The following is a 25,618-nucleotide window of genomic DNA, read 5'->3' on the forward strand; positions in this document are numbered from 1 at the left end:
AAAAAAAAAAAAAAAAAAAAAATCCAACCGCAATCGCCCGCAACAGCAAACGCTTGGGGGAATCAGCTTTTAGAATTCAGTGGTTTAGAGCGGTTGGAAGCGATTAGGAACGACTGGAAGCGGTTTGTGTGATTGGTTCCAATCGCTAGCAACCGCTACCACCCGCAAACGCTGCATTTGTGGGAGGTAGCGGGAGAACTAGTCAACACCTTAGTTTCGAGAGATTTTCTAAGGTTTAATAAAGAGAATGACTTTTTATAGTTTTTTTTGAGTTCTTAACTTTTTTTTCTAGAACAAGAACTGGTATTAGAGTCAAAATAGAAATCGAGTAAAAGAAAAACCATGAGTGAAATTGCTATAATTGCAGAAAAACCACAAGAATTTTTTTTTTCTATTCAATGTCCTATGTTGAACTCTACAAACTATATTGTATGGTCTATGGGAATGAGAATTTGTCTTAGAGTTCATGAAGTCTACGATATTATCAAAGAAGAAACAACGGACGCTGAGAAGAATTATATGGCAACCATTCTTCTGTTCTAGTCAATACCTGAGGCACTTATCCTGCAAGTAGGAAAGTTAGATGTAGCAAGGAAGGTGTGGGACGCTATAAAAGCCAGACATATGGAAGCAGAAAGAGTCAAAGAAGCAAAACTACAAATTTTCATGGCAGAGTTTAACCGTATTAAAATGAAGGATTCTGAAATTATTGACGCTTTTGCAGGAAAGCTATCTGAGATAGCATCAAAATCAGCTGCTTTAGGAGCAATCATTGAAGAATCAAAGCTGGTTAAAAAGTTTCTTAAGAGTCTTCCTCGGACAAAATTCATACATATAGTGACGTCCCTTGAGCAAGTATTAGATATTTATACTACCACCTTTGAAGACATTATAGGTCGACTAAAGACTTATGAAGAGTGTATTTTTGAAGAAGCCGAAAAAAGCACATGACAGTCAAAACAAATTGATGTATTCTAACGTGGAGAATCAAAGTCAAGATTTCAATGGTGACTACAGAGGCAGAGGACGTGGAAGCCGTTTTAATTCAAGAGGAAGAGGTCGTGGACGATTCAATAATGAAAGAGACCAGTTAAGAATTGTGGATTTGACTAAAATTATGTGCTTCCGGTGTGACAAGACGGGTCACTATGCATCTAGTTGCCCTGATCGCTTACTGAAATTGCAGGAAGTTCAGGAAAGTAGTAATGATGAGACCATGAAAACAGATGAGCTCATGATGGATGAAGTGGTATACTTGAACGAGAAGAATTGCATACCAAGTAAGTATGAATCCAACACTAACGAGGAGAATGTCTGGTACCTTGATAACGGAGGATCTAACCATGTGACAGACGATCATAGATATTTTGATAAAATTGACAGCTTTGTTACGGGAAAAGTGAGGTTTGGCGATGACTCCCTTATTGACATCAAAGGGAAAGGTTCAATCTCTATTATAGATTTGAATTGTGAATCAAGAGTAATGACAAATGTCTACTTTATTCTAGATCTCAAGAGTAACATTATTAGCCTAGGTCATGAATCACCTGACAATGCATGACTACAAAGGAAAACTACTCGTCAAAACAGTAAGATCAAAGAACTGCTTGTACAAGGTTTGCATGGGAGTAAGAAATACTGCAAAACTACACTTGACTATCAGAGAATCGAGCAGATGGCACGCTAGGTTGGGACATATTAATCTTGACACCATCAAGTCAATGTTTTAGAAAGAGCTTGTTTAAGGAGTACCTCATGTTGCTTTTGCCAAAGAAATATGCAGCTCTTGTTTACTAAGAAAGCAAAAAAGGCAAGTCTTTCCTCAAGCTACTACGTATAGGGCAACTAAGGTACTTGAATTGATACACGGAGATCTCTACGGTCCGATAACACCATGTGCGCCGGCTGGAAACTGGTACATTTTTTTCCTTATTAATGACTACTCTAGGTATATGTTGACTATTCTACTGAAGGAGAAAAGTGATGTGTTTGGAAAATTCAAGATATGCAAGAAGATAGTTGAACAAAAATGTGGTGGTATCATTAAAACCTTCAGAACAGATAGAGGATGTGAGTTTGTGTCACAAGAGTTCCACTCATTTTGTGATGAAGTTGGCATACAAAGACATCTTACTACTCCATACACCCCACAACAAAACGGTGTGGTTGAAAGACGAAATAGAACGGTGTTAGAGATGACAAGAAGTGTTATGAAGCATATGCGTCTGCCAAGCTATCTATGGAGAGAAGAAGTACGACACTCTACCTATGTCTTGAACAGAGTAGCTACGAGAGCAGTGAAGGACAGAACACCATATGAGTGTTTTCAGAGCAAAAAGCCTAATATTGATCACTTACAAATTTTTGGCTGCATTTGTTATGCAAAAGTGGATAAACCTTATCTAAAGAAGTTAGATGATAGGTCACGAATGCTTGTTCACCTTGGAATTGAACCAGGGTCTAAAGCATACCGACTTCTTGAGCCACAATCACAGAGGATAGTGGTAAGCAAGGATGTTATGTTTGATGAATCTAAAGGATGGAACTGGAAGTATAATAACTTGAAGCAAGAAAGTGATGGAAGCTTCAATATTGCCTTTGGAGTTTCTGGAAACCGTGGGATACAAGAAGGACAAGAGAATGCTACAAAGACTGAAACAGAGGAATTAACAGAGAAAACTACAGAGAAAATTGCAGAGGAACTGCAGAAATAGATAATGCGAGTGTGACAGGTGTTGAAACTGAAGACTCAACATAAGAATGAAGGGCTGAATAACCAACCTATTCTAAGGAGGACAACAAGGGATATTGTCAAACCTAAATATCTAGAAGATTATGTCCTTTTGGCCAAAGAAGAAGAAGCATTATTGTTTTGTCTAAACAATGAGCCGAGGAATTTTAATGAAGCAAAAGACTCAAAGGAGTGGAGACTTGCATGTGAAGATGAGATTAAATCCATCAAAAGAAATCAAACTTGGATCTTGTTGATTTACCAGTTGGAGCTAAACCAATCGACTTGAAGTGGGTTTTTAAGCTCAAACGTAACTTTGATGGCAGTATCAACAAGTACAAGGCTAGACTTGTTGCCAAAGGATATGTACAACGATATGGGGTTGATTTTGAGAAAGTCTTTGCTGCAACAGTCCGGATAGAGATAATACAACTTCTCATTAATCTTGCATCAAACGGATAGGAGATACATCATTTGATGTTAAGACAGCCTTTCTTCATGGTGAACTAAAAGAAACTGTGTATTTCTCGCAGCCTGACGGTTTTGAAGAAAAAGGCAGAGAGGATAAGGTTTATAAGCTTAACAATGCTTTTTACGGGTTAAGACAAGCTCCGCGAGCATGAAACAATAAAATGAATCAAATTCTGATGGATTTACAGTTCAAAAAATGCTCTAAGGAACCATCAATTTAGAGAAGAGAGGTACGTGAACAACTTTTGGTTCTAGCAGTCTATGTTGATGATATATTTGTAACAGGGACGAGTTTATGCATCATTGATGAGTTCAAAAAGGAGATTTCTTCGAAGTTCGATATGAGTGATCTCGGAAAACTGACGTACTATCTAGGGATCGAAGTACTGTAGTATGATGGAGGTATTATGTTAAGCCAGAAATGCTATGCACTGAAGATTCTTGAAGATGCTGGAATGAAGAACTGCAATCCGGTTCATACACCAATGGAGACCAGAATATAGTTGTCTAAATATGAGGATGAAATCGAGATAGGCGCCACAATATTCAGGAAAAATGTTGGATGTTTTCGATACTTACTTCACACGAGACCTGACTTGTCATACGCTATTGGAGTTTTAAGTCAATATATGCAAGAGTCCAAGACAACCTCATAGAGTGGTCATGAAGCAATGCTTAAGATATCTACAAGGAACTACTGCTCTTGGTTTAGTGTTGAAACGATCAGTGGCATAGATACCAAGACTGATTGGTTATATTTTTATCAAGGATAAACTATATGATCTTACTAAATTATATGCCCTTATTTTTTTTTCAAAATTGGATGCCACAAGCGGCTGCTTCTTTTTCTATTACTATTGCACCAGCCATATGCGTACCCATCTTCAAATTTAGAGTGTCCTGGATTCTTGAGTGTGCAAAGTCTATTTCCAACCAAACGATCAAGAAACTTCATTTTTGCTTCACCGTGCCATCTATGATTGTGATCTCGCCAAAGAGTCTGAGCGGGTTATAGTCTACTTGTGTTAAAATGTCACAACTCGTAACGTAGATGCCGAGTGAATTTTCCATTCCACATTCTAAAAGTTCAGATGTTATTGTGATCTCAAAAATATTCCAATTGTGCTCATCAATGTGATAAATAACACATAATTATGTACATACAGTGACACATAAGTACAATTTGGTAAACCTGTAAATGATATTATACTGACCAGTTAATATATATATCGGATTCAATGGTGAGATTCACCCCCACATATCCATGAGATAACTCTTACAGCTACTAGTATTAAGAGACCAAGTGTCATGATCTAACCATCTTCTTCTCTTCTGTGTTTTCCTCAACGATAATTGATTATGTTCTTCTTCTTGTTCCTCGTACGTAGATGTCTCGATCCTCTTGAGATTGTGTCTGTATTCAACAACTACTTGCTCAAACACTTCCACCTCAAACATGTTCATTTTCACCTTAGGGTTTACGTGATCCCTCACAAATGCAAACGCTAATTGGTCTCGTGGGTTAAACGCTTCTAACTCGTTGAACATGAAGCACGAGAATAGGTTGCTTCTTATTCCGTGTCTTCTCAGTATCAGCGCACTATCTGGTACATCTATATTTCAAATAACATTTAACATGACAAATCAGATTTCCAAATAACGTTAATTAAGATCTAATGAATAAAACTTATAAAGAGCGTATCACGCTATATAACAAAATGGAAATAAAATTGACGTAATAATCGTCTCCTTGGACCGTCCAAAACCATCGAACAACTTGCCTTTGGGACCCAAACTTGATCTTAAAAATATTTCTTTCGCTATCTCATAATGCAATTGATGTGTTATATGGGACCACGTCGTGATTCTTTGATTGCAACTATGATTTTATTTTATCTCTTACACGAATATGTCCAACAAACAAACAAATCTACAGCTAGAAACAAGCAACAACACTAGTTTCATTAACATATTATCCAAAGAAATTATGTTGTTGTAAATTGTAGTCGCAATGTTATTATGCAATTGGAAATTATATTAATACTTCGTTATTTCTCTACGGATTGGGATTGAATATAATTATAGAAAGTATGGTTTTCATGATTACCCGTGAATCCAATTTTCAAAAGCCACGGGTAAAAAGACCATAACCTAACCAACTAAAGCAAATCTTCATGCATAAGACATGACTCCGTAGTCTTTATTGCAAAGTAACATAAGAGTATACCAACATTCTAGACAAAGAAAGGTATATGTTTTGATGTAAAAAAAAAAAAAAAAGGTATATGTTTTTCTAAAGATATTTACCTTAATATTATTTTAACACTGTATGGATGATCGAACTATTTTTTTCTTAATTATACAGAAAATCAACATTACACCATAAAGTTATATATATTAAATTTTAAAAGACATGTTATCGTATCACCATAAAGTTATATATACATTCATTACAATTTATGAATGTAAACTCAAACAAAAGCAAAGATAAAGTCTATGATCATACTAATATTAGTTTGCAAACAAATGATCATCATAAGCTTGCAGAATAAACTTATAACATGATTGAGTCTATACTATCTAATTATGCATGATGTAGATAAACGCACAACTAACAATTAATACTTTTTTCGTAGTAGAACCTTGCCTAACTACCTATATACGGCGGGTAAAGAAAACTAATATATCATTAATTAACCATAGAAAAATAAAAGCTTTTAATTAGTTATGATTTGGGGAAGATTTTATTATTACCTGTGGGATACGGCAACTTATGAGAGCTCCAAGGCTTCAAGCCATGCTCACAATAAGTCTCCATTTGCATCCTAAGTCCATCGACATCGCCCCATTTCTTCCACCTCGCGGTAGCCATCGCTTCCTCCATTGTATTTACAAAAAATGGATGTTTAGATATCGCCATATCGGCTTCAGGCACTACTAGCATCGAATGAATTAGAAGTAGCGGATCGATCATAAGCTGAATTTTTGCGTCGACCCATATACTGAACTTTGAGTTTGGAAACAATCTATGTATTAAATACTTTGGTATAACACCGTTCATTGCCGGGTTAAGGTATAGACTCTCGGATTTAGATATTTTGATGATCCTCCATGCGCCGACTCTATAATCTCTTGGACTATTTCTCGGGATGACGTTGTGGTGGAAGAGTGAGTTTAAGGTTTTATCGTCAATGAACATGTAGAAGCAAACAGTTTCTAAGGTTTTAACTCCAAGTCCCACTGGTTGTCTAATCTTGTCATGATCGTTAAAAATTGCTGATGCAACTACTAGTCCACATTTCTCCATCTCAACTCTATCTACCAAAACAATAGAGGAAAACAACTTAAATCAAATTTTTGTATGTCATTAGAGAAATAGTAAAAATTCATTACTAATTTAGTAAACAAGTGATGTCAGTGAAATATCATGAAACAAAACAAGCGTTACGTCTATGGTTTTTAAATTTTGAAAAAATGCTTAAAAAGATTTTGTCTAATACAGTATATCAAACTACATAATTATGCCGTTATGATCCTGATTTTCTCCGGTTTACTCGGTGTTTTGAGTTTTGACTTTTTACTAAGGATAAAATGAGCATAAACCGGTACTGGTTCAACCGGTTAGCATTTTCTTTAAAAAAACTTGAATAATGATAATCTCACCGGAGTTGCTGACCGGAAAATCTTTGAAGAAGCCGCATGGAACTTCGACGTCAATGTTGGAATGATTGTAATAAGAAAATCTTTTCCGAGTACTAAAATTTCCACCGAAACTCTCACTTTTTCCGTTAATGTATCTCAAATTTTCTTGTGATGATGATGATGAATCGCTCAAGATACTCTCTATCTCCTTCAACACTGTCCAGTAATCTGATTCACATAAAAAAAATCAAGATCATTACACAAATAATAAAAAATTAAAGAATAGAATAAAGATCAAGTAATGGGAAAATTGTTAATTTACCTGAGAAGAAAAGAGGAGAAGAACAAGAAGATCGGTGAGTGGGAAGAGCGTATTTGTGTTCACCATAAGAAGAAGGATAAGAGAAAAGTTTTGGTTGAACCGGATCGAACGGGGAATATCGAAAGACGCATTGGTTTCTTGAGAGAGATACGTAGAGGAAAAGAAAAAGAGTAGTGAATAAGTAGACAAGAGAAAAACAGAGGAGCTTTGATCGTGCATAGAGCGATGGAGATAGTGTGGTTGTGATGAATTTTCCCATCGGAAATAAGAGAGATTTTTTTATGGTTTACTATTTGTTTTTCATTTTGGTGACAGTGATTGGTGTGTTGAAGAGAGAAGAGAGGATCTTCACTTGAGTTTGTGCTGATGAGATTATAAACTGAAAGTTAGAAACTCTAGCAGGTTTTTAAGGTAAAAACGTAACAAAAAAAATATTTATTTTTATTATTATGATGTAAATTTTTGGAAGAAAAAGAAACTTATTGTGCTGACCTGTTATTAAAAATTAATGAGTGGTTCTAATAGCAATTTAAAGCGAGGTGGGATGTAATGATCACCATTAGACCGTCGCTCTCTATACAATTCCATAGCATCATCAACATGTAATGTAAAGTTTTATGACCATGCAGTTGTTGAGGCTCTGGCTGTCAAGATTTATCACTACAATTGCAACTTCAAACCAGCCAGAACCCTCAGCGAATCAAGTAGACTCGCACAACACTAAAAGTTGTATGAGTTTTGTATATGTCTCGGGGAGTCTTTGGTTATAGGTTCTCTGGGAGATCACGCTAAGCAACAAAAAAAGAAGATGGACAAAGATGATAATACTAGAGGTGTAACAACAAACTCATCTCTGTTATTTTCTTATTTATTTGATGGGCTTCGGCCGAACCTTTGATGTCAGGAGTCATGACCAAATAATTTGATAAGCTCATATTTTGTAGATCAGAAACCAAACCTTGAACCATGGTTCTGTCCAAATAGCCGTATTAAACCCTGTCCGGAGCCAATTGTATTCATGATCATAAGTGATGATTCCCTTTTTCGTTTATGTCTTTCAACATCAATAAATTAAGGCATCACACCATTTTCTGACTGAAATTACTGACTGCTAAGATCTGAAGCATCGAAGGGATCAATTCTTTGATCTTTTAATCGCGGGATAAATTTATGATTCGAGTTTGACGACATAAAGTAGACAGAATTTGCCAATGGTAAAATATAATAGTGAATTAGGAAATATCTCGTGCTATAAAGCACAGATCAACATTGTTTCCCAAAAACAGAGCCGGCCAAGACACAAATTATATAGGTTTATAATCAGCCCTATTTCACATAAATTTTGTTTAGCCTAATGGTCTAAGCAGTGGAAATGAGTCTAAGATGTTATGAGTTCGACTCTCAAAACTCTTATTTATGTTTTCATTAAAAAAAAATTTCAACAGACCTAAAAATAGGGGTGTGCATTTCGGTTTGGTTTATTCGGTTTTGCTAAAACTCTAACCAAACTCAACTGAAGTTAGTTTGTTTTGGTTTGTGTTCGGGTCTGTTTATGTTTGGTTCGGTTTGGTTTTAGTTTGGTTCGGTTTTAATTCGGTTTAAAAATCAAATAATGTAACAAAATAAAATTGATTATGGTTTTATAATAGTTAATTAATCAAATAAATTAGAAAAGCTAGAAAAATAAAATTAATACCTAATATTAAATATAATTAAATCTATATGTATATTTAGTTAATTTTATTAGAAAAGTTAAAATAAAGTAAAATAGAAACCAAATGCAAGTACTAATAAGTAAGATCACATATTTATAATTTTAAGAATATTATTAATTAATATAATAAACACATTGGGTTATTGGTTCAGTTCGGTTTTAAACTGAACCTAACCAAACCATTTGGATTGAGAAGAACCATAACCGAATGGTTGGAGTGTAGGATTGGGTTTGGTTTGGGTCGATTTGAATTCAGTTGGTTCAGTTTGGTTTGGTTTGGTTCGGTTTAAAAGTCCACCCCAAACCATAATTCTCTGCGAAGACTCTGCCCAAAAATATAATATAATAATAAAAATTATCGTTATATTTGTTTTACAAAATTAATTTATTTGGAATATTATTTATTTTTAATATTATAGTTGTTTGGTAAATCTACATATATCTTTTTTAATACTATTTTTTTAGAATATTACAGTATTTTAATTTCTCTAATGTATATTATCTTTTTATTTTGTTTGTTTATTGTACTTGCATCATTATTTTGTGAAATATTTTAAAGTAGTAATTCTAATATTCTTATTGTGAGTAAATAAAATTTATTAATTTATCAACCAAATAAATTTAGTTTTACCAACCCGCCGATTTGGAACATTCAATCATACATTTTTTCTTCAAAGATTGAGTAATATATTTTCGTTTTTAAAAATTCAAATCATAACAAATGCCGAATAAATTCTACATGTTTATTTATCATATGTATTATATGATAATTCAAAAAACAATTATAAATAAAATAAAAGAAAGATGATAGAAGAATCATAATTTAAAATCTTAACAAAAAATCTTCCAAATATAGTGATTAAAAATAATCATATTGTATACTTAATACAAAATCTTACTTTTTAAAATTTTGATTGGCTTACAATTTTTTAAAATTAAATAGTAATTTTCGTCCATAATTAATTAGAGAGATAAAAAAAATTTTTTAGAAATTAATAATTATTTAAAATATTTTGTCAGTTTAATATTAAAATTATATTTTTATCCTTACTGAATAATTAAACATTTGTTTTAAGACCAATGGCATGACAATGTAATTTTTTTTACAAATTATAGGATTAGTTTCACATTTGTACTTCTCAATTAATATAGTAGGATATAAAAGAATGGTTATAAATAATAAAAATAAATGGTCATACAAAATAACATGCATGTGTATTAATTTTGAGTAGAATCTGTATGCAAATTTCATATTATTTATTTAGAATATTTTTTTTAAATGTCAAGTTTAACAATTACATTTGCAATGTTAAACTCCACAAGAATTTCCTCCCGGGCCACCATAATTGAAAAAGAAACCGAGTAGAGTACGATGGAATGGTTTTACTGAACCAATTCTTAGCCCATAACAATTTGGACTATCTAGGAACTTCTCCATATGAAAAGAATCGATTTTACGCTGCTCGTAGTTGGAATTTAAGGCTTCAATATTTGTAAACATTGCTGATGCTTTTCGGTCTCCAGTTGGAAATTTACCATTACCCATTGGAGGGCTTGAACCTGAAGGAGAAGCCTTAACCACACCTCCAACTCCAACTACATTTGCACCATTATTTAAAAGGTTAAATAACTCTTTTGGCCAATAACCAATATCTACGTTAGGTTTTGACAACAGTGTTATCCACCAGTTTTCTGTTTGTTTATCCTGTTTACGTATCAAAAGAGACAAAACAAATTTATGTGATAATAAAATAAATGTATTAAATGAAATATGTGCTAAATTGATAATCATGTTATTTTAAAGGCAAAGTATTTATTGCATACTACACATGTTATACCATTATATTCAAATACATCAATCACTAAGTTTTTGTTGGGTAAAAAACTTGCATAAGAATTTTGAAAAAAAACAAAAAAAACAACTAATGGACATAGTAAAGAAAACCTTCAAACTTTTTAGTAAGAAAATGGGAATCGTATATTAAATTAAGAAAATACTTGATGGATGGAACAACGCAACCAGACAGGGACTCCTGGCTTAAGGTCAAAGGGTTCGACTAAGGGAACCTCATGCGAGACTTGAACAAACCCTGGACAACCAGTATTGTAACATCCTTTCCCATCTTTACCCTATAAAATCCATATTGTCTATTTTATATGTTAAGGATTTTAATATATACATTTTATACACAATTAACGAAATTCATACATGCCAAAATCCATATGACCAAACACGTCCATCACCGAATACACTTGGATTTATCTGTCAAAAAGTACTTGCATAGTTTACTATATAACCCAATATTAATGAATTGATAAAAAAAACAAAAAAAAAACCAATTAAATGTAAAAAACGTACCATAAAACCTGTTGAGATAAAATTGACCTCTTTATCCGATCCACTGCCTATATATATTTCACTATATGAGGCTTCATCATTACTGATGTTTAACGCATAACCATTAAACCAAGCTTCTATACCACGAAATGGACCATTATTTGACCGTACTCTAGCAATCTACCAAGTACCAGTTAGAAAGACATACAAATGTGTGTATATATTTTTATTTAAAAGTAAATATACTTTTTAAAAATTATTAGATTTATTAATTAGGAGTGAGGATAAATGCTTACATGTGCTTCAGGGCGATCATGTGACAGCGGATGGAAATATTGTGGGTTTGTTATGTAATCTTTTGAATTTCTTAATATAGGAACAGTTCCGTCTGGACATCTAATTTTCTTCTATATGTTTTGTTGTTGTCGGTTGGATTCTTAAATTCAGATCTTGAAACTGATGGTTTCATCTTTAAAAAAAACAATATTGCATACAGTGAAATTTAGATTCACATTTTATGAAAATAATTATGTACGTAGGAGAAGAATTTCTCAAACATCTACGCACCTGGATTGTGTGGTTTTTGAGTAACGGATGATCAAGTCCTGGTTGATTGTAAATATCAATGCAATCGTACGTTACGTTTTCACTTATCTGCCAATGCCCCAGAAAAAAGTTAAGATTTCTATGACAAAATATAACAAGACAATAGATGTTATAAAAAACAGAAAACTAGACGATGACGAACTTAATCCATGAGGTGTTTCTCAAGTTTCTTATTTTAAAGCTGACCTGAAAAGACTTGAGAGGCAACATACTGTGACCGGAACGAACAAGGGCTGCTGAGAACAAAAGAAGTAAAAGATTCATAATAAGAGCCATTATAATTTCTGTAGACATTTTATTACTTTTCTTTTCTCGAGATTGAGAAGACTGTTATTTATATACATACCGTTGTCTAGAAGAGAAAAGCAATATAATTAGATTATTTTAAACAAGCAATATAATTACTATGTTTGACTACTTTAAGAAAGAATTTTTAAGGTAATGTATTTATTATATATTCTAACTACAACTATTATGGAAAAACATTATATACAAAAATTATGGGCTTTTAGTAAATAGAGTATCATTATTGCTTAATATATTTAGAAATTTTGACCAGAAAAACAAAAGAAGAAAAGAAACAAAGAGCCGAATATTTATTAAGCTTATTAGATTGTAAATTAAATAAAGAAATTAATATTTGTTATTGTGTTGACCAAAAAAAAGAGTTGGGAAAAAGTGTTTGAGGAATTATTGGTTTGAGATTTGAATAGAGTTTTAAAGATGTTATCAGATGAAGATTTTTTTAAACTCTGACAAAGTTTAGAGAAAAATCATGTTTTAAACTTTCAAGTGTTACTGTGTAGCACTTTAAACATTTAGATAATTTCACTAACATTATAAACCTTTAAAATGATTTTACTAACACTTTGAACCTTAAAACTAACTTTCAGTTTTTTTGCTGTAACCCCTATCTCTTTAGCTAAAATTGTTTCTCTCTCTCCTTCAGCTTTTTTTTTTTTTTTTTTTTTTTTTTTTTTTTTTTTTTTTTTNTTTTATTTTCTGTGGCAAACACACAAGTTTTACACTTAAGTAAATAGCATTTTAGACAAAAATTACATTATAATTACAATGATACAACATCTGAAAAGCAAAGTACATAATCTTAAATTTGATTTATTTTTTAGAAATTTGAAGTTCTTTCTAACGCCATTTCAATTTCTTGTGGCATAGGAGAAACCAGTAAATTACTTCGTTCTCTACGTCTTGCCATACATCAGTAAATGATTACGCAAGCAATGATTAGAAGGCAGAGAACAAGAAGAATTATAAAGAAATACCTCGGGCGAAGTGAATCCTCAACATGTGGTTCCTCGAATTTCATCTACGGAAAAAGATTGAAGATCAAGAAGTAGAAGTAGAGTAATGACTAAAAACTGATGATGAATTCGTTATAAAAAGACGAAAATAATTTTCGTGAGGAAATTATATAGAGTGCCTGTGCTACTTATTTCATCTTATTGCTTTAAAACCAATTTAGGTAGTACGTAACATTTCACGTATGGAAAAAGACAAAAAAAATAAAATTATTTCTTTTACGTTTTTGGCTCTCATTTGTACTCTCTATGACAAATTAAGACGTTTTTGGGTCTTATCATAAGACCTTAAAAAAAAAGAAAAAGACGAATTAAAAAAATGAATAAGTTAAAAACTTAAAATTGTTATATTTGAAATTCTAACAAACTTTATCTTCATCAAAAACATATGAGTTCGATAGATTTGCAATGTTATAGATGTCCAGCAAACAATTAAAAAAACATGTAATAAGAAAACAAAACATGATCGAGATTCCCAACAAAGTCATTATATTCAATCAAATACTATTGATCTTCTCTTGACTCTTGTAATGGTACCAAGCACGAAAAAATTGTGAAAATAATATCTATACTAAAATTTTACAAATAATAGTTAAAAGGTGTCCCATTTGTTACTATATTATTCTTGTAAGTTTCTAGCAAAATAGCTATAATTTGCAATCGTTGAAATTTTCTTGCTAACTTGCAGCCCTTTTTCACATGTTTTCAAGGATTGCAAAATGGTCATGAAAGTTTGTAAGGATTGATTTTTTATGAAAGTTTGTAAAGATTGATTTTTTTATCAAATTTGCAGTGAATTTACAATAATATTGTGATGTATATCAATGATTGCAAAAATATTGCAAAGATATTGCAAAATTTTTGCAAAATATGTTACAAAATTGGAACGAACTTGAATATTGCAAAATTTATGTTGCAATACCATATTATTCTTGTAGTGCAATTACAATGATACAGCGTCTCAAAAGCAAAATACATAATCTTAAATTTGATTTATTTTAGAATTATGAAGTTCTTTCTCACCCCATTTCAATATCTTGTGGTACAGGAGAAACCAGTTAATTATTTTGTTCTCTACGTCCTGTGATGCACCAATAAGTGATTCTGCTAGCAATGATTAGAAGGAAGAGAACGAGGAGAACTAGAAAAAGTACCTCGCGGGGATGGGATCCTCAACATGTGGTTCCTCGAACGTCATATGCAAAAAAAAAGATTAAAGATGAAGAAGTAGAAGTGGCTTGAGAACTGAAAACTGATGAACTTGTTAAAAAGAAAATAAATTTTGTCAGGAAATTATATAGAGCGCCTATGCTACTTATTTCATCTTATTGCTCTAGAAACCACTTTAGGTAGTACATAACATTATACGTCTAGAAAAGAAGACAAAAAATATAAAATTCTTTTTTTTACGTTTTTGGTTCTCATTCGTACTCCCTTTGACAAATTATATTAAGACGTTTTTGGCTCTCATAAGACGTTAAAAAAAAAAAAAAAAGACAAATTCAGAAAATGAATTAGTTAAAAACTTAAAATTGTTATATGTGAAATTTTAACAAACGTTATCTGCATCAAAAACATATGAGTTCGATAGATTTGCAATGTTATAGATGTTCAGCAAATAGTTTTTTTTTTTTTTAAAACATGTAATAAGAAAACAAATCATGATAGCACTTCATAAATTGATCAATCGTTAATTAATAGATGTATTAAAGATCTCCCAAGTAGAAAAAGTCATTATATTCAATCAAATATTATTCGTATCTTGTTATGGTACCAAGCACGAAAAACTGTAAATTTCGATCTTTGTTTCTTGTTCTTCATTTTTCCCATCAAATGTTATGTTCCCTTTTAACACGCAGTTGCGAGCTTTGGTTTCAACGGCTAACTCTCGCCATCATGACCTTATATACCAGAACTCAAGTAATAATAGACTTTAGAAGAAAATCCTAAGGTCAATAAAACAACTCTAACTATATACATGTAAAGCCAATTTGGAACGATACAAAACCGTCGAAAAGGTGTCTGAGTCCTCAAATCTTGCATTCACATCAACCAAGTGCAAGAGTCATTTGCCCAAACAAGAGTAGTCGTGAATGAGTGATTTCTCTTATACAACATCTTTAAATGTAATAGTAGTGTACCAATCGGTTTTATTTTCTTATACAACATCTTTAAATGTATTATTGTAATTCTTCTTTTCTGAGTAGATGAAAAAATAAAATTAAAATTAAAAAATGTAATTTTATATTGTAATATTTTATTTTATCATATTTATCAATACAGTAAAAAGAAGAATGTGTTGCTCTTAGGGTTTGACACATCAGCCTGAAGCTGTTATTGACACATCAATTAAAATCACTAGCCTATCAAATTAAAACGATTAATACAGATCAGCTTTGTGTAGGTGGACAAAACAAAACCTAAGACCAAAGAGGGAGTGTTTAAATCGATTACTCCTCTCACTCAATTTTGGATACATTTTTCCCGATTTTTAAATTGATTACTCCTCTCACTCAATTTTGGATTTAGAAAATTGGAATCGCTGAGTTTGTTGCTACGTTTTGGTTCATGTACATCATTGTTTTGACTGTTATGGGTGTTAAGAGGTCACCGAGCATGTGTGCTTCCGTCGGGATTCAAGGAGTTGCTTGGACTTTCGGTGGTATGATCTTCGTTCTCATCTCTACACCGCCGATATCTTCGGTAAGTCTAATCACCTTCTCGATCTTATGATTTCACTCTCCGATTTCGAATTTCTTCAGATTCTTCGTACATCCTATCTTTAGACAGGAACAAATTAGTGTTTACAAACGTATAAGTAGGTATGATTCAATGTTAGTTTCACGGTAGGGATGGAGACTTCAAATTTTGTTTCTATTAGAAGTCTGATTTTGGCATGAACTTTTGTTGTGCCTAGGCCAATGAAAAATCGAGTACCAGAAAAATGTTGAAATTGATTGTGCGAAGAAACGACGCAGTCACTCAGATTCATTAGAGAGAGCCAAAGCAGTGGTTAGTCAATTACATACAAGATACATAGTTGATATCCGATCCATGGACTCCACAGTTTCAGAATTCAATCGTCTTTGGGATGAACAATTATACTTAAAGCTTCTTCACCTTGTCGATGCATAAGTTTTACTTCTTAGTAGATTTGTTTTTCATAATGGTTTAGAAGAAGAGATTGTGCAAAAACACGTGAAATGGATGTGTTTTTGTACTGCTCCTAAGTCCGTTGATGTCTACCTCAAGCTTCTTGTCAAGGAGACCAAATGGCTTGTTCTAATCTTTTTATGCTTATGTTTTTCTGTTTGTTGGCTGAATGGTTGCAAGTAAGCTCATGGCAGTTGATGAGATTTCAACAATTGGAAGATGGTGATAGATAGTGTTTTCAACAAATGGAAGATGGTGTGATATAGTGTTTGAGGTTGCATGTAATTTCAGATTTCGTTAATAAAAACTCATATTAGTTGTAGCAGAATTTTGAGTCATGTGTTAGTGTTTTTCCACCATTTTTTATTATGACGATGCTGCTTATATCTTCTGAACATATACCTCATGATATTTTCAGGAACTTGGAGAGAAGAAAAGGAAAGAAGAAGAAAAGAAAGAGAAAGTAGAAGTTGAATAAAAGCCGTTAGAATAAGAAGCAGCAACCAAGTTTTAAGATGAGCTAATGGAGATGAAAGAGAGACTGGGAAAAATCGAAGAGACAATAATAGAGATTGTTTTAAAATCAGAGAGACCCTCAGGCCTTCAGGGAATGCTCCAACCAAAACCTTCAAAGAACATTCTCTAAACAACTTATTTTATGAAGATTAGTTATTTTAATGTATGTAATCTAGATTATGTATGTTATGTATAATTCCAATTAATTAAATTTTGCAAAATCAGGATTCAAATATATGAATTATATATATCTCTTATTATATAAAGTTTGGTTGTTAAAGTTAGTAACTCACCAGATCGTGACACGTGTTAGTTTTAACGATCAGAGATCAAAGTTAAAAACTAACCAGATCATGACACGTGCAGTTTTAACGATTAAATATCCAAGTTAGTAACTCATCTGATCGTGACACATGTCAATTTTAACGATCAAAAATCACATCTCAAATTTTGTAACTCATCAGATCGTGCCATGTGTCAATTTTAACGATCAGAAATCACAATTTTCAAGCTTGGTAAAATGATGCATAAGATAATTGTAATCTTATTATATTAAAAAAAATTGTTAATCCTAAAAGGAAAAGGATTGTAAATACAACTCTCTATTTAAGCAAATAGATGATGACATATTTTTCACCAAACAAAATAATTTCGACTAGCTTTGTTTTTCTTGGTAAAATTTTTTTCTTTGTTTTTTATTAACCTTTTGTTTGACAAATCATTGTTCTTGAACAAGTCTCGAAGGTAATTTGTTTGTTGTCTAATCTAAACAACTATATAAAAAGATTTCTAGATATTATCACATGTTTTTTGTCGTTGTTTCTTTGAATTTTGTTTCTTTTATCAATTTCATAATGCATAATACGTAATCTTTGACTTTGAAATGTTAAACAAAATTTTTTATGCATAATAACTAAGGCTTTTGGGATTAACAAATTTCTCATGTTGTTATTATTATTTTTATTAATTTGCAGGACAGCTAGCATAAAAAAAGTTGAATACACAAATGCAAGATAACAACAGAGTTTATATAACACTAGATCAACTAAACAAAAAGCGTTCTTATCGTCAGAACGATAATACGTCTTACAAGAAAGTGGGCAGCAAGAAATTTTTAAAAAAACAATGAGCTCATTATAATAAAATTTCTCATAAAATAGAAAAAAAGATTAAGGAAAATATACAGAAAATTATTAACTCTAAAAAATGTAAATACTTACTTCTATATAAACATAGATCGTCTCATATTATTCATCTAACAAAATAATTTATTCAAAAATACTGCTTTCATATTTGTTCTATTGGTCAAACTTTTTTAATGGGAAGACAAAGTTTTCTTAATTTTTAAACCAGAATATACTTCTACTTTCTACCTTTTTAGTTTGGAATAGGTAAGATTAATTATGTTGACCCAAAAAACTGGAAAATTAATATATGCATCTTCTTTTTCTAATACTGTATTTTAAAATTTATCTGATTAATTTTAGATTCTTTTATTTAATTTATATTTTCATTTTTGAATTATTTGAGATTTATATATTATCATGCTTATAATTTTCTATTATTTCATTAATTATGTCAAATTGATTTCCTCTAATTTCTCAATCTTGATTGGTTGGTCATAGACCTTTTTTTTGTGTAAACATAATTGTTACCATTCTTTCAATCTCAAAAAGAGATAAAGAAGAAAATGTCATCAACCTAATGGTTGGATAGAATAGGCTAATCCAACACAAGCCAACAACAAACATAGATAGATTGGAAAAACATAAATCATTGTTGATATATCCATAGAAGTTTGGAGACAGAGGCTACATCATGGTGTGTCAAAGAAACTTTCATGAATACATTGGAAAATTTAACGTTAGTTACTATCAAAAGATTTTGTGACGTTGGAAAATGATATTTAGTTTCATTTGTTGTTGGAGCAATCCACTTTGAGATAGCTAAAAAGCGTGAACATGTTCTCTCTACACAGAAGGAGGACAGAGCTGAGGTTCTCTCTATGGTGGAGGAGGTTGGACGCAAGGTTATCTCCCCAAGGGAGGAAAGTAGGGGAGGTTGGATGCAAGGATATCTCCCTAAGGGAGAAAAGCGGAGCGAAGGTTCTCTCCATGGTGAAAGAGGTTGGACGCAAGGTTCTCTACATAAGGGAGGAGAGCAGAACCAAGGTTCTCTCCATAAGTGTTGTGATATAATTTATTTTTTATTTAAAATGTTTTTTAGTGATCAAAGTAACTATGCAAAGGTGAATGTAAAGAGATATATAATAATTGGCTTAATTTGTTTATATAGACATTTTCTAGGTGGTGGTCAATAATATATTTGTAACATACAATATACCTAGGTGTAAAAAATACACTTTTAATGGTAACATACAAAGAAATCAGTGTATTATAGCAAAAAAAAATTTATAAATAATGTACAATAAATTTTAATATATTTTTATTAAATTTAATTTTATTTAAAAGAATTTAAACCCGCACATCTGGCGGATCTTTATCTAGTATATATATATATATATATTAGATTAAATTATATAGTGAAAAGAAAATGCTAAAAGACTACTTATACACCAAAAGAGAACAAAAAACTACAAAAATAACTTCGCTAACAACAACAAATAACTATATAAAATTTAGGTGATTAAATTTTTATAAACTACAAAAGTAATACACCATAAAATCAAGATGCACTAATATATCTCCCACAACGAAGTAAATAAAATAAAATAAAATTTGAAATTAATGTTGATACTGATTTTATATATAAAAATACCAACTAATGACAAATTGAATAAAATTTAAGTTCCACAATTGAAGGTTTTATATTATAGTTTAAATCAGTGAAAACTAATCAACCATCTACAACTTAAAAATTACTTTGACAATTAACCTAATCCATATGCTATTCAACTTAAATATAATAATATTACAATAATACATAAAACCATACTAAAGAAAAAAATATGTTTATGTAATTTGACAAATAATTACTTTTCTAACAATAAAAAACACTATATAACAATTATGTGATTAAGTTTGTAAAAACTACAAAAAAGTGCACCACAAATTCAAAATACACTAATATATCTTCCACGAAAAAAATAAAGAAAATTAAACAAAACATACATTAGGTTAGTTAGTCTATTTATACAATTAATTCTGCTAGATTTAAAAATTTATAAGCCATCCTAAATTTGACTTTAAGATTTCTCTATTTTTATTTATTAGTGCATTTTTCTATCTCATCATTGCATAAACCATAGTTTTTACAATTAATCTAATTCAAAAAAAAATTCATATTTTCAATAATTCAGTATATCTAAAAATAGTTACAAAAAGTATTATCGCGGATCTAACCTAATTTACATATAAAAGAATTGCTGAATGAAAAAAATAAAATAATTCTTATTTTTATTTTTATTTTGCATAATAAAAATAAAATAAAATAAAATAATCTACATTTTCTCGGGTCGGGTCTAAATCGAGAGTGCACAGTGCGGTTTTTGGTAGAGAGAAAGGGTTCTTATTTTTTTGGGATTATGTTTTCTTCTTCGTGATTCCTCTCACAATTTTGTCACCCATTTTCATGTCTCTTCCTAGCAAACGCTCTACTTGCTCCGCCGCTTCTGCCTCCGACGACTCTTCTTACTCTTCTCCTCCCATGAAAAAGGCCAAAAACGACCTCCACCATTCCCCGCAACACCCTAACGCCGCCGACAAGGTTGGCTTTCCCATGGAGGAAGATCCAACTCCCGCCGCCGCTAATCTCTCTCGCAAGAAAGCTACACTGCCTCAACCTACTAAGAAGCTTGTAATCAAGCTTAATAAAGGTTTCGATCGATTTCAATTTTCGATTTCTCATTGATCGTAATCTTCAGGATTTTCTCCGAGAGTAATCTTAGGGTTTGTTTTGGGGGTCTTCTTAGTGTAGTATGTAATCGAAGCTCTGGATTGATTCGATATTACTGTCTGGTACAATTGTTAGGGTTCTTAATATTTAGGGTTTTCATAAGATAGCGATTTGATGGGAATTTTTGTGTGGGTTTTGCTGTTAAATTACAGTGGAGAACTGGTGATTTTGATGTGGATGAGTTGTTGGTTTTTTTTTCCAAGTATGAATCTGTTTGTCTAGCCCGATCTAGCTAATTAAAGATCCGGAATCTTTGTTATTACCTTCTTTTTTTTATCATTTGAAGGGTTTCTGATTATACCATTTGTTATATGAAGCCAAACCATCTCTACCAAAGAACTTTGAGGAGACTACATGGCAACAGTTGCAATCAGCTATCAGAGCTATATTCCTCAAAAAACCATTTTCTTTTCACTTCGAGAGCCTTTACCAGGTTAGGCTACTTGCAAATTTACTAGCTTCCTTTCTTTTCCTATCTGTAGATGCCGTGCTGATGAGATGGTGACTGTTTTGTTAGGCTGTTGATGACCTTTGCATGCATAAGCTGGCAGGAAAGCTTTACCAACAGATTGAGAAGGAGTGTGAAGAACACATCTCTGCAGCTTTACAATCTTTAGTTGGGCAGAACACTGATCTCACTGTTTTCTTGTCACTTGTCGAGAAATGCTGGCAAGACTTTTGTGACCAGATGCTTATGATCCGTAGTATAGCCTTGACTCTGGATAGAAAATATGTGATACAAAACTCAAATGTACGTTCATTGTGGGAGATGGGTCTGCAGCTTTTCCGGAAGCATCTATCACTGGCCCCTGAAGTTGAGCAGAGGACTGTTAAAGGTCTCTTAAGTATGATTGAAAAAGAAAGGTAATTTTGTAACTTTCTGGCCTATCAAAAATATAGCGAGGTTAATTTTGTCACATTGGGAATATCTCTTCATAAAGCCATCTTTACCTTGTCTTATTTCTTCTGGCTTTCTAGTAAAGATAATTAGGTATAGGTCAAACTTTCAGGAAAAATAGCACTAGTGTAAGTCGTATATATTTTGGATAACATTTTCACCTGAATCTGCTTACATTTCCTCCATGATATTGGTCCTGCAGGTTAGCAGAAGCTGTTAATAGGACTCTACTTAGCCATCTTTTGAAGATGTTTACTGCACTGGGAATATATATGGATAGCTTTGAGAAACCTTTCCTTGAAGGAACTTCTGAATTCTATGCAGCCGAAGGAATGAAATACATGCAGCAGTCTGATGTTCCGGAGTACCTGAAGCATGTTGAGGTGCCTTGCATGACTTCATTTAGTCTCCCCTTATGATAAGCTGCAGTACAGTTAATAGTCTTGTTAAGGTTTCTACTGGTGATTTGTGCAGGGAAGGTTGCATGAAGAGAATGAAAGATGCATACTCTATATAGATGCAGTAACCAGGAAACCATTGATAGCAGCTGTTGAAAGGCAACTTCTAGAGCGTCATATTCTTGTTGTTCTTGATAAGGTTTCACTCTCTTGTTATCCTTGTGGCGGCGTGCATATTAGCAAATTTTAGTTTTTCGTAGTCTTACTGAATCTCTGAACATCTCCAGGGTTTTACAACGTTAATGGATGGACGTCGTACTGAGGACCTTCAGAGGATGCAAACCCTGTTTTCTAGGGTCAATGCACTTGAGTCTCTGAGGCAGGCAATAAGTGCATATGTTCGGAAAACTGGGCAGAAGATTGTTATGGATGAAGAGAAAGATAAAGATATGGTACAATCACTATTGGACTTCAAGGCTTCTCTTGACATAATATGGGAAGAGAGCTTTAGCAAGAACGAATCATTTGGGAACACCATCAAAGATTCATTTGAGCATCTGATTAATCTTCGACAGGTATCAAATATTAATTTTCTTGATTATTGCCTGGGTCTCTTGCTAACAATTTTACTTTCATGTAAGAGCAACAGACTGATTAAGTGATTATTGTGGAAATGTCAACCTTCAGTTACAATGCTACAATTGAAGAGTTTATATTCTATTATAATCTAGAGATTTTTTGTTACTGATTAAGTACTGTATTGCTATGATCTGGAGACATCTTTGGGCAGTGGGTACAGTTTTCAAACATAATATTCAAACATAATTAAGTACTGTATTCTTGTGGGCGCTGGACCTGATTACAGTAATGTTGTTAGCTAGCATTCATCACTTTGTATACCAAATAGTTCTTTTTATTTTATCCAGTATTTGGTCGTCGCTGAAGTCTTGAGCAAAATTTTTTATATCCAATATCAAGAAGCCTCTTGAAAAAGTTCACTTTAGCTTTCTGCTCATTCGTGAATCACTGTTCTAAATCTATAAGAGTTTCATTTTTTGTCCATTAGCATGCATGCCAAATTGATATACATCTTATGCTCTTGATCTATATTGCAGAACCGGCCAGCTGAGCTTATTGCCAAGTTTTTGGACGAGAAGCTCCGTGCTGGGAATAAGGGTACTTCTGAAGAAGAATTGGAGAGTACTCTTGAAAAAGTCTTGGTTTTGTTCCGATTTATCCAGGTTAACTCTGATTTCTTACATCTAGTACTGTGTTTTGTCACTGTAAATCACTGCTTTGAGGCAGTGCATTGTCTGTAACCCAGCTATTTGATCTTCTAGATATTGGTTTTGCTGATGGATTTTTATTTTTCCTCAAAAGGGTAAAGATGTGTTTGAAGCATTCTACAAAAAGGATCTTGCGAAGAGACTCCTTTTGGGAAAGAGTGCTTCAATTGATGCGGAGAAATCCATGATCTCTAAGGTTAAAAACTGATTTATTTTCTGGGTGTTTCCCCTTTCCGACAATTTGTTTTCTATATCGGTAGTTCTTACCCACTGACCCCAACTTTGGTTTTACCTACAGCTTAAGACTGAGTGTGGTAGCCAGTTTACAAACAAGCTCGAAGGGATGTTCAAGGTACTCTTTCCTTCTCTATTTTCTAAAAAGATGTTGGTCGATTGTTGAATGATCCTACACCATACCTTCTTTAATGAATTTTGTACATGTACAATAGTCCTAATGAGTTTGAACTCTGTTATATTGAATTTTTCTTCAGGATATTGAATTGTCAAAGGAAATCAACGAGTCATTCAAACAATCTTCCCAGGCCAGAACAAAACTGCCATCGGGAATTGAGATGAGTGTCCACGTTTTAACAACAGGGTATGTACTATGTATTAATTTCATCCAGGATTCAACTGCTAGAATGCTGGATTGCATGCGTATATATAAAGCTTGTTAACTTTCCATGTATAATGCAGGTACTGGCCAACATATCCACCCATGGATGTTAAGCTTCCTCATGAACTAAATGTCTATCAGGTTTTACTAAACAGTTCTTATTTAGTTTTTTCCTTTCCTCGTTGGATTCTTTTTTGTTACAGGCTTTTTTCTAAGTTATCTGTTTGTTTCGTAGGATATCTTCAAAGAGTTCTATTTAAGCAAGTACAGTGGTAGGAGATTAATGTGGCAAAATTCATTAGGCCACTGTGTTTTAAAGGCAGATTTCTCCAGAGGTAAAAAGGAGCTGGCTGTTTCCCTGTTTCAGGTCAGTAGAATTTTCTTTTTTCCTTTGTAGCCTCGTTCCTGTCTACCCGAGTTGTTGCTTAAACATGGTCTTTTCTTTTTGTCTCAGGCTGTTGTGTTGATGTTATTTAACGATGCAATGAAACTTAGCTTTGAAGACATTAAAGATTCCACTAGCATAGAGGACAAGGAGCTGAGAAGGACTTTGCAGTCGCTTGCTTGTGGGAAAGTCCGTGTCCTGCTGAAGGTTAGGCCAAAATCTCCTTTCAACTAAGGCAGAAACTGCTGAGGTTGTGGCTATACCTTTTCCCATAAGGTTGAGCCTTATTATGTAAATGTTTTTGCAGCATCCAAAGGGAAGAGATGTAGACGATGGTGATGAATTTGAATTTAATGACGACTTTGCAGCTCCCCTGTACCGTATTAAGGTACGTCGTTTTTTCCTTGCTCTCTTCTCGTAAAGTTTCCTCGAATCTTGTGATACTGTTGTAGTGAACCAATTCTTTCTTTTGTTTCCTGCGTGCAGGTAAATGCAATCCAGATGAAAGAGACAGTAGAGGAGAACACAAGTACAACGGAAAGAGTATTCCAGGACCGACAATACCAGGTTGGTTTCTGTTCCATTTTCTCTTACGATACCATTTTCTTGGATCGTTTTACAACCTGGCTCTTTCAATAAGAGAAGATTTTGACAAAATCCCACCACAACCTTCTCTTACAGATCGATGCAGCCATTGTTCGTATTATGAAGACAAGAAAAGTCTTGAGCCATACTCTTCTAATCACTGAGCTCTTCCAACAGGTAACTTTCATCCTGCTAGATGATTTCAAAACCCCTAAAGTAAGATAAAAAGTAAAACTATATTTTGAACTGGGTTCCGCGTGAATGAGTAACCAGACAAATGAAAGAAAAGATAAAACATGAAATTCCTTAACTCTGTCCACTGTCCAGTCGTACTGGTAATGTATTCGTGATGATTATGATGGTGATGATGATGAGGGCTCTCAGGACTCAACTAAATGTTATACACCCTGAGATTGTGTTTGTGATTTGCAGCTCAAATTCCCAATAAAACCGGCTGATCTAAAGAAGAGGATTGAAAGCTTGATCGATCGAGAATACTTAGAGAGGGAAAAGAGCAACCCCCAGATATACAATTATCTTGCTTAGAGTCTCTCTGGTAAACACCTTTTCAATATTTTCCTCTCTCTGTATATTTTATTGACAAACAAAAACAATGGCCGAAATTTTCTTTTTATTCAGTTTGAAAAAGAAAAAAAAAAAGAACTCGAGATTCCAATCATTTCATCTTGCCGCTTTGCTTGTACAGCCCTTAACTTGTGCTGCTTC

General features: G+C 32.8%; 2 protein-coding genes, 1 long non-coding RNA gene and 1 pseudogene across 3 annotated transcripts; 2 read left to right on the top strand and 2 right to left on the bottom strand.

Annotated features, from left to right (window-relative positions):
* Positions 4,323 to 7,542, bottom strand: LOC104724762. Its single transcript, XM_010443308.2, has 4 exons — positions 7,167 to 7,542; positions 6,866 to 7,072; positions 5,957 to 6,520; positions 4,323 to 4,815 (listed from the first exon to the last, which is right to left on the bottom strand). Exons 1-4 carry the CDS (start codon positions 7,423 to 7,425, stop codon positions 4,451 to 4,453), a joined length of 1,395 nt encoding a protein of 464 aa, XP_010441610.1. The 5' UTR covers positions 7,426 to 7,542; the 3' UTR covers positions 4,323 to 4,450.
* Positions 10,190 to 12,118, bottom strand: LOC104724763 (annotated as a pseudogene).
* LOC104724764 lies at positions 15,560 to 17,029 on the top strand. The gene is made up of 3 exons (XR_757768.1): positions 15,560 to 15,843; positions 16,058 to 16,152; positions 16,712 to 17,029. It is a non-coding gene; the product is annotated as an uncharacterized LOC104724764 (long non-coding RNA).
* LOC104724765 (cullin-4) lies at positions 20,322 to 25,595 on the top strand. Its single transcript, XM_010443309.2, has 17 exons — positions 20,322 to 20,644; positions 21,042 to 21,157; positions 21,242 to 21,588; positions 21,825 to 22,005; positions 22,097 to 22,219; positions 22,308 to 22,595; positions 23,136 to 23,261; positions 23,401 to 23,502; positions 23,605 to 23,658; positions 23,798 to 23,904; positions 24,003 to 24,063; positions 24,158 to 24,289; positions 24,377 to 24,514; positions 24,615 to 24,695; positions 24,794 to 24,874; positions 24,989 to 25,069; positions 25,325 to 25,595. Exons 1-17 carry the CDS (start codon positions 20,401 to 20,403, stop codon positions 25,436 to 25,438), a joined length of 2,376 nt encoding a protein of 791 aa, XP_010441611.1. The 5' UTR covers positions 20,322 to 20,400; the 3' UTR covers positions 25,439 to 25,595.

The sequence above is a fragment of the Camelina sativa genome, chromosome 11 (genome assembly GCF_000633955.1).
Source record: "Camelina sativa cultivar DH55 chromosome 11, Cs, whole genome shotgun sequence".
Classification (NCBI taxonomy): domain Eukaryota; kingdom Viridiplantae; phylum Streptophyta; class Magnoliopsida; order Brassicales; family Brassicaceae; genus Camelina; species Camelina sativa.